The 9,140-nt window shown below is 44.9% G+C and overlaps 1 protein-coding gene across 1 annotated transcript; it reads left to right on the top strand.

Moving 5' to 3' along the window:
• Positions 1-505: 505 nt before the first annotated feature.
• On the top strand, positions 506-8,299 carry LOC119309762. The gene is made up of 4 exons (XM_037585685.1): positions 506-755; positions 5,025-5,340; positions 6,040-6,199; positions 7,562-8,299. Exons 1-4 carry the CDS (start codon positions 606-608, stop codon positions 8,028-8,030), a joined length of 1,095 nt encoding a protein of 364 aa, XP_037441582.1. The 5' UTR covers positions 506-605; the 3' UTR covers positions 8,031-8,299.
• The last annotated feature ends 841 nt before the right edge of the window (positions 8,300-9,140 follow it).

Here is a 9,140-nt window from a genome sequence, read left to right as displayed (position 1 = left end):
ACCAGGCCCAAAGGTAGTCTGATCAGGACGCTCATCTTTTTTTTTTTTGAACTGATCTTTTGGTTTGTTTTGTTCTGGAGCGCTGCTCAATCGTCAAATTGAAATGTGGAGATGTGAAGTGCCCACGTGAATGCATGGCTTCCACCAAAGACACGTGGTTTCACATTTTTATTTTTTATTACAGGTATATAAACGTGGTTGCACGAGAGACATGGAAATTCTTTTTTTCTTCGAGGGAAATGGTTAATCTGGCCCCGATCGATTACCAGCTCCGTTACTCTACCCGCCGTTAATCTCGTCAATCTGCACTGCACACCGCACAAAAGGGTCCCAAGATGCTGTAGGATTTCAGATCTAACAAATAATCAATTGGAATACATATATTCGTCTGAACTGCAAGTGGTTAAGGAATTTAAATTGTTGTTTGAAACAAGGAATTTAAGTAGTGGTGTGGGAAAAAAAAAGGAGCTATAGAGGAAAGACATGGGCGCAAACAAAACGACGGCGAGTCTCCAGTCGTCGAGCTCCAGAGTCCACCGCAGCCCACGTCGTCCGCCTCCTCTCCACTCCCCACGCCGCGCCCGCCTCCGGCTCCCACTCCCCTCATGCGCCCCTCCGCGGCGGCCACGGCCGCCTTCCTAGCCCCCGCCGTCACGGCCTCCAGCCGCCTGGTTCCGCTCCGGCGGGCGAGGCGCTTCGCCGTACGCTGCGTCGCCGCCCCTCCCGCCTCCAAGCCTGCGTACTCGCCCTCCAAGGTGAGATCGTCCAACACTTGGGTAGCGGAATACAAAGTATCAACATTAAAATCGTTGGTGTGGCTGGCTGCCGGATTTGGGCACATCAGAATCGTTGTATTGGGTGGCTGGGGAATCGGTTGAAATAAGCCGCGAGTCATAGCACGATTGAGGTCCGGAAACTTATTCTACGCGGATTTAGATCTCGACTTGTTTGGTACTCCTAGGTTTTAAGTCTCAAGAAACTTCCATATACTGTTTAAAAATATTATCAATGCCTAGCAGAGCTTACGTGCCACTTAAGTGTACACTCCTAGATCCTCTATAACATTATGCTCCCTAATTTTAGAAGCCTCACAATCAATTGAGGTCTCCAATTGAAATTGAGTCACCCGATTATAACGGGTCAATAATTTCTCAAAGCTCTCCCATTTAATTCTTTTACACTGTACACTATGCTTTCTAATTTTTGAGACCTCATCACAATTAATTGAGGTCTTCAATTTAGAATTGGGTCACCCGATTCTGACCGGATCAACAGTTTCTCAAGGGGATCTTCCATTCAATTATTTTAATTCACTATGTTCCCTAATTTTGAAACTCTTTCATTCGATTGAAGTATTCAATTTTGGGTTTAGTTTACGATTTTGATCGGGCCAACGTTTTTTCAAATCAATCAGCAGCAGTCGGCCTGTAAAAACATATCAACCCCGCACACCCTCCCACCACCTAGAAAAAAGAAGCGCCACCATCCGATACTGTAGCACCAATATAGTACATGCAGCCACCGACGCAGAAATCCCGACAGAATTATCAGTTGATTAGCGGATAACACAGAATCACACCGTGAAAGGCCCACCAAATCACTGCATCATAAATAAAAATAAAAGAAACTCTATCATTGCCCTCACCCTCCGAACCAAATATTCTATCAGTTCCAAAATATAAGGGGTAATAGTTTTTTGAAAAGTCAAATTTCTTTAACTTTGACCAAGTTTAGAGCCAAAAATATTGACGTCCACGATTTAAACAAAAAAAGGGAAATTCATTTCATGACGAATCTGATGATACCGATATGATATTATGGATTTTGATATATTTATCTGTGAATTTGATCAAACTGAAAGAGATTTGACTTTTCAAAAAGTAATACACCTTATATTTTAAACACATAGTGAGTAATTCTTTTTAAGAAGCCCAACAACACCAACGGCGCAGCAAAGCGCGCCCACCCCTTCTAGTAGCTATGCAGCATGCTGGGGTGGTTGTCGAGTTTTGATCCGTCTTCTATTCTACTTTACGTGGAGCTTACCTTGAACCCTTCACTTACAAAGTGGAGAGAGGGAGGGAGCATCTAATTTGCATCCTGCAACACAATATTCTTCTTCCATTGTAAAACCAATTATATTCCGCCTATGTCTTCTAGGCATAGCCGGTCCCAAGCCCGGGTAAAGGAGGAGGATTGTGATAGGCTTGGCGAGCCAACGTAAAAACTAGCCAGTCCCATAGGTATGAAACCCATTTGAGCGAGAGTAGTACTAGGATGGGTGACCTCCAGGGAAGTCCTCGTGAAAGGGTTTCATATCTAAGGGTTGTGATAGGCTTGGTGTGCCAACGTAAAAACTAGCCAGTCTTTTGGATATGAAACCCATTCGGGCGAGAGTAGTATGGGCGACCTCCTGGGAAGTCCTCGTGAAAGGGTTTCATATCTAGCCTACCCCAACTTGTTTGGGATAAAAGGCTTCGTAAGTAAGTAAGTAAGGTGGCACAGAGATTAATAATTGGATTGAATGATCAGTTTAACCTTGTGCGAGATGTTTAGCCCTAGAGAAAGCCTCAAATCTATGTTGACACTATCGATTGACGACTGTTGGGTAAAATTATCAAAACACTGTTGTAGATTTTTCTTGACAAGGTGGAATTACTGTAACGTGAAAGAAATGGAGTCCTTACTACTTACAGTATGAAATGGAAGTAGAGAAAAATCTCAAATCTATGCTGATGCTATCCATTGATGACTGTTGGGTCAAATTATCAAAACACCGTTGTAGATTTTTCTTGACAAGGTGGAATCACTACAAGATGAAAGAGAGTCTATACTACTTACAATATGATGAAGACGTATCTTCAGTAGTGCAGTGTTGTCCACATGCATATGAGGTGTTCTGTTTCATGGTCAGTATTGTTTAACCTTTTTGGCTCACATTATCCAGAACCCCGCAAGCCTGATCTCTGTTCTCTCTCTTTCTCTCTCTCTCCCCCCTCTTTCGCTCTGACAAACTGGCGGACGCGTCGGGCTGGGCGCGGCATCTGATTGGTGCACCGTCGAACCGCAAGAGGACGGCCTCCATTGCGGTGGTGACGCTTTGGGCAATCTGGAAGGAGCGGTGCAGGAGGGTTTTCCAAAACTCGGCGCGGCCGGCATCAGTCCTGACTGATGAGATCCAGCTGTGGCAAATGGCGGGTGCTTTGCACCTGGACTTGCGAGAGTAGTCTTCCTCTGGGCAGCGCCCCTTTTTTTTCCCTTTGTTCTATTCTACCCCTGTAAACATCTCCTGCACAGTGTGTTTTCTTATCAATGATAACCAGCAGCTCTCCTGCTGGACTTAAAAAAAATGTCATACAAAATCTCAAGACCAATGCGACCTCAGTTTGAAGAGATGGAAAAGAAAAAAATGTGCATGAGTGGTGATTTTTCGCTGCCATCAGTATATGTTTTTGCTACCTGTCAATTTCGTACCTTCCAAATCAGTTGAGCTGGGCCTTGAAGTTTTAAATGTAAATTAAATGTGCGCTCTCTACATGCCAATTTTCTTTTGCAAACTGTTTGAAAACCTTAGGTACCTCTTTAAGAGGAGGATGCACAGATGCTTCCTCCTTTTTTTATCTCCCTTTCATCTGCTTATCCAGTAGTAGTTGGTCCGTTTAATTGGTTTAGCTTCAGTGTTCCCTAATGGTCTGGCACATCTACTTTCTTTCTAGTTCTTATTCACAGTCGGTGTCATGCCAGGGCCTTATCTTTGGTTCTACCTACTTGATTGCTAGTGCAGTGATTTTGCTATGTCGATCTCATTAATTGTCATGTATGTCTGAGTTTATGCATATACTTGCATGTTCTCTAAGATAGAGCGAAGTTGATGTCATATTGCTCCTATAGTAACAATGATGAAAGGTTGGGACATAAGGAATTGACTTTACAGGGAAAAAAATGGAAATAGGAATTGTGAGGCAAACAAAACAGAATGCTAAGTTTTTTCTTGATGACCTTGAAGACTTGAACAGTGGACCACGTTGTGCTGAACTTGGTACTATGACAACAAAGTCCTTTGTCCCAAGCAAGTTGAGGTAAGCTAGAGATGAAACCAACAGAAACCTATGCAAACCCATAAAAGAAGGGATCAAGTACACGTAAACAGAGTGAAGGAATGTAAATTAAGGTTCTGGTACATGGATTGCTGAATTCCATGCAGTGGTATAAAGGGCTGAATCTCTGGGTACATTCCAGTCCTGTAAGTCTCTTTTTACCGCCTCCTCCCATGTCAACTTTGGTCGCCCCCTACCCCTCCTAGTATTTTCGCTACTCTTTAAAGTACCTCTATTCACTGATGCTTCTGCAGGTCTCCGTTGGATATGTCCAAACCACCTTAGTTGGTGTTGGACAAGTTTCTCTTCAATTGGTGCCACCCCTGCCTTATCACGTATTCCCTCGTTCCTAATCCAGCCCTTTATTGTATAGCCACACATCCACCTTAGCATGCACATCTCAGTGACACTCATTTGTTGGATGTGTTGTCTCTTAGTAGGCCAACACTCCGCTCCATATAGCATGGCAGATCTGATCGCAGTCCTATAGAACTTACCTTTGACCTTTTGTGGTACCTTGTTGTCACAGAGGATGTCAGATGCTTGCCGCCAGTTCATCCACCCTGCTTTGATACTGTGGCTAACATTCTCATCGATACTACTGTTACTTTGTAGCATTGATCCCAAGTATCAGAAGGTGTCCCTCTTAGGCAATGGCAGACAAACAGTGGACCACATTGTGCTGAACTTAGTACTATAATATGCACAAAATATTGCTGAAGTTTGTGATACCATGTTTACTTCAACATATTCCGCTAGTACAATGGTTAGTGCATGCATTTGTTAAAGTTAAGGTCCTCAGTGAATATCGACTACTTTAGAGGCAAATATCACAACATTGGACTGCTAACTGTGGTCACAAGAGCAACTTTATTTTGTCTCTCTGTGGTATTATCTGTCTAACATTATTTGGTATTGCTTTTCTAGACTGGAAATTGGCAGTGGACATTTGAGGATAAACCAGTAAGCGTTTACTATGAGGAACATGAGCAGGGGACTGCTGAGAATGTGAAGAACATCCTTATGATCCCTACGATTTCTGATGTTAGCACAGTGGAGGAATGGAGGGTGGTCGCCAAAGATATTGTGACACGGAAAGGAGAACTCAGCTACCGTGCTACTATTGTTGATTGGCCTGGTCTGGGTTATTCAGACAGGCCATCACTGAACTATAATGCTGATGTGATGGAGAATTTTCTGGTTCAGCTACTGAACTCACCAAATAGTCCTGTGGCGGATGCAGGTAAAACAGAATTTACTCTTTCAGTCAACTGGTAGTCTGTCATTGCAAGCATCTTTCCTGGAATTAGTACTTGATTCTATGCACTTTGCTTTTGTTACGGTTATTTGGTTCACGAATATGACTCATTCTTCTATCCTTTAATGGTAGCTTCCTACTTTACCTGCATATGCTTATTGTAACCATTGTTATGAAAAGTATATGTATGGTTCAAACTGTTTAGTGGTTCAACCAGAGCCCAGAAGTAGTATGTTTGTGCTATGCACGAAATTATGCCTGCCCAACGTTATCATTCACAGCCAACTGAAATATTCTAGAGAAAGTGTTACATTCTTCTTGGCTAGCACATGAAAGCTGGCTGGCCATTTTATGCTGGCATCTTACGGTTACGGTTCTGAACATAATTATCGTATGTTAGTACTTCGTGGGTAGAGCAATGTAGTTAAAGGAAGCTTATAGAGTTCAGCAGAACAGCCAAAGCCACCATGGGAATATTCTCTTGTCAATGTTAACAAGTAGAACATATGCCAGAAAGCAGAAAACAAATTCTAGTTGATCGATGTTTGTCAGATTGACGTCTGTTGTCAGTATGATTTTTCAATTATTCAGTAACGGCAATCACTTTAAAATTTTGTTCTGTTTGAATCTCAGTAGTGACTTAACGATGCGGGTGTATGCTTGCACTGTCTACACTATGTTCAGATGGTGAACTGGTAGTTGTTGGAGGTGGTCATGCAGCAACCATAGCTATCCGTGCAGCTGGGAAGGGCCTTATCAGACCATCTGCGGTTGCTGCTGTTGCACCTACTTGGGCTGGACCCCTTCCAATTGTATTTGGCCGAGGTTCTGATATGGAAACAAGGTAGTAAACTTGCGCTTATTAATTCTTATGGTATTACGTATATTTGCCAGAGAATACTTTTATAGGCACTCTTGTGTTCTGTCATCTGTGCAACTTTGTGTATGCTCAAATCAGGTGGAGGCAGGGCACTTATTTTGTTAAGAGTTTTTTTAAAGATAATAGCATAATACCATGATCACCACTACCAATGCACTCAGTTTGCATATTTTTTTGTGCTGTCTTGACTACAAAATCTGTAGACACTCCATTTACAAGCCTCATGCCTGTGGGCTATGGCTATATTCCCTGACCCTTTCCTCACAATATTTGTTGTTCATTGTGTATGTCAATTGTCAAGGGTGAATATACAAAATGTGGCATACAGATGTGATAGGCATGAAACATACCCAGAATCGTGAGGTTTGTGAAGCTGTGGAAACATTAAGATGATCTTTATAATCCTTAGATGCAACCGGACTATAGGAGAAAATACTCCCTTTTGATCATCATTATACTGTATCAAATAGTACCTCATCCTGCCTTTTATTCTGTAGTGTTTATGCCTATCAGTAGTGCTATCACATGCCTTTAGGTAGGTTGGAGCATCTCGTTCAACAAACAGTAAATCTGCTAGTTGGTTCAGTACAAATCTTTCAGTTGCAACACTGTTAGTAAAATCTTCTACGTGGTTTAGTACAGATTTGCATTTAGTTGCAGCACTGTTTTGCATACATATCTTTTCGATCGTAGGCAGTTGCAACATGGTGATGTGTAGGCCCCACAGCTAGGGTGCAATTGAGAAAATGTTTGTGTACGAACGAGTCTGCCTTATGCAGTGATTTCATTAGTTATGTTTGGCCTTGTTTGTCATTATGGAATTGTCTATGTGGTTGCACAGAGAAAGTACAGTAGTATTTGCAGGCACTCATTTTCCAAATTGGTTTTATGGCTTCATGTTCCAAATTGTTTTTTCTGCCTTATGCAGTGATTCCATTAGTTATGTTTGGCCTTGGCTGTCATTATGGAATTGTCTATGTCGCTGCACATGGAAAGTACAGTACCATTTGCAGGCACTTCGTTTTCCAAATTGGTCTAATGGCTTTATGAGAAAGCAGATTGTCATTTCTGTGCTGTGGTACTGATTTTCATGTGTAGCCTCACGCATTTAACTTATGCTGATATATATATTTAACTGATTAGTGAAGCCTGTGATGGAGGATTGTAGGTGTGACCTAAAGCAGTATGCATTGAAATCACACAGAATAAGTACTGATGTAGATGATATGTCACCACTATTAGCCATTTTTCTACAGATACATGGTCTGCTAGTGCATAAGATTCAAGCTGACCGCACTAAAATAACTTTTGACCTGTCAATAACAGGTACGGGCTTCTACGAGGAACCCTCAGGGCCCCAGCCATCGGCTGGATGATGTACAATCTTCTGGTGAGCAACGAAAAGTCCATCCAGTCCCAGTACAAGTCCCATGTGTATGCCAACCCTGAGAATGTGACATCAGAAATCGTCGAGAGCCGCTATGAATTGACCAAAAGAAAAGGCGCACGATACGTCCCTGCCGCGTTCCTGACGGGCCTTCTCGACCCCGTCCAGTCGAGGGAAGAGTTCCTGCAGCTGTTTGCCAAGTTGGATGGAGATGTCCCTGTTTTAGTGGTGTCGACGCTGAATTCCCCCAAGAGGTCCAAGGCCGAGATGGAGGCTCTCAAGGGCGCCAAAGGCGTGACCAAATTCGTGGAGGTCCCGGGCGCGCTTCTGCCGCAGGAAGAATACCCCTTGGCAGTTGCGGAGGAGCTCTACGACTTCCTGCAGGAATCATTCTCGTCAGGAAGATGAACTGCACTTGTGAGGAAACTACACCGGGGTGACCCTGACTGAGTTCATGGACCCATATCGCCTTTTGCCGTTAATCCATCGACGTGCCATGTTGGTTGTACCTGAGGTTTTTAGAAGCAGTAAAGCAGCACCATCAGTTCCTGGGTGCCCACACATACCGGACGGAGCCTGTTTCTGACGGAGCTGACGTCCACACATACAGGTTCAATTTGTGTAAAAAAGCATACTGCCCTGATCAATAATTGCAGGTAAACGTCTCTTCGCTCTTCCTTGTCCGACCCGTACGTTTCACCTAGGCTAGGGGGCGACGGCGTGCGGCGGCGGCGGCGTCATTGAGCAGCGCTCTTTCGCCGCCGGCGAATCAATGCTTGAAGCTGAGAGGTGCTCGCTCGCGGGCTGTTGTACGTATCTGGAACCAGAAGCTCAGTCCGGTACGCACGTTGCGGAGGGTGGTCGTACAGGCAGATTCTTGATCAGTAATAATTGGGGCGTGATCCCAGCGGCTGGCCGTGCCGCGGCCATCAATGCCGCATTTAGTGAAGCCTCCCGAGGCCAGCGGCGACCTCCGGCACGCAACCTCACCGCGCGCGCCTCGCCGGGCTCGGTCCCGGCCACCGTGAAACTCTGAGAGCAACGCGGCGGTGTCGGCATGGTCCACCAGGTCGCCGTCGAGGGCGCCCACGTGGCGCCCCGACGGGGCCTGAGAGGGACGGGCATTCAAGGGGGTCGAAAGGGAAGTCGGGGTGGCAAGTGAGGTGTCCCGGTTCCGGAGGTGGACTTCCTGTGCGCCGGTGCTCGTCTCTCGCATCATGATCGCTTGATGACGGTCCATGCAAGAGTGGGCGCTGGCCACTGTGGAGTCGTAGCGTCGCCCCGGGCTTAAATGCCGCGAGATTGATAGGGTCTTGGGTGGGTGTATGCCTGGATGTGTACTGGACCGTGGCAGTGGCAGGACGAACACGCCTGTATGCGTGTGCGCGATGCGTTTCTCCCATTGTAGCTGTTTAAGATTGCGTGGAGTGTTCGAGTTCAAGGCATCTAGAGCCTGGATGATAGCACTCCGGTGTTCTCTCGTGCGCAACCGAAACATCGGAACAGGAGGATTTCAGG

The sequence above is a fragment of the Triticum dicoccoides genome, chromosome 5B (assembly GCF_002162155.2).
Source record: "Triticum dicoccoides isolate Atlit2015 ecotype Zavitan chromosome 5B, WEW_v2.0, whole genome shotgun sequence".
Taxonomy (NCBI): Eukaryota; Viridiplantae; Streptophyta; class Magnoliopsida; order Poales; family Poaceae; genus Triticum; species Triticum dicoccoides.
Note: the sequence above shows the minus strand (reverse complement) of the source record. Positions and strands in the feature narration are given on the sequence as shown.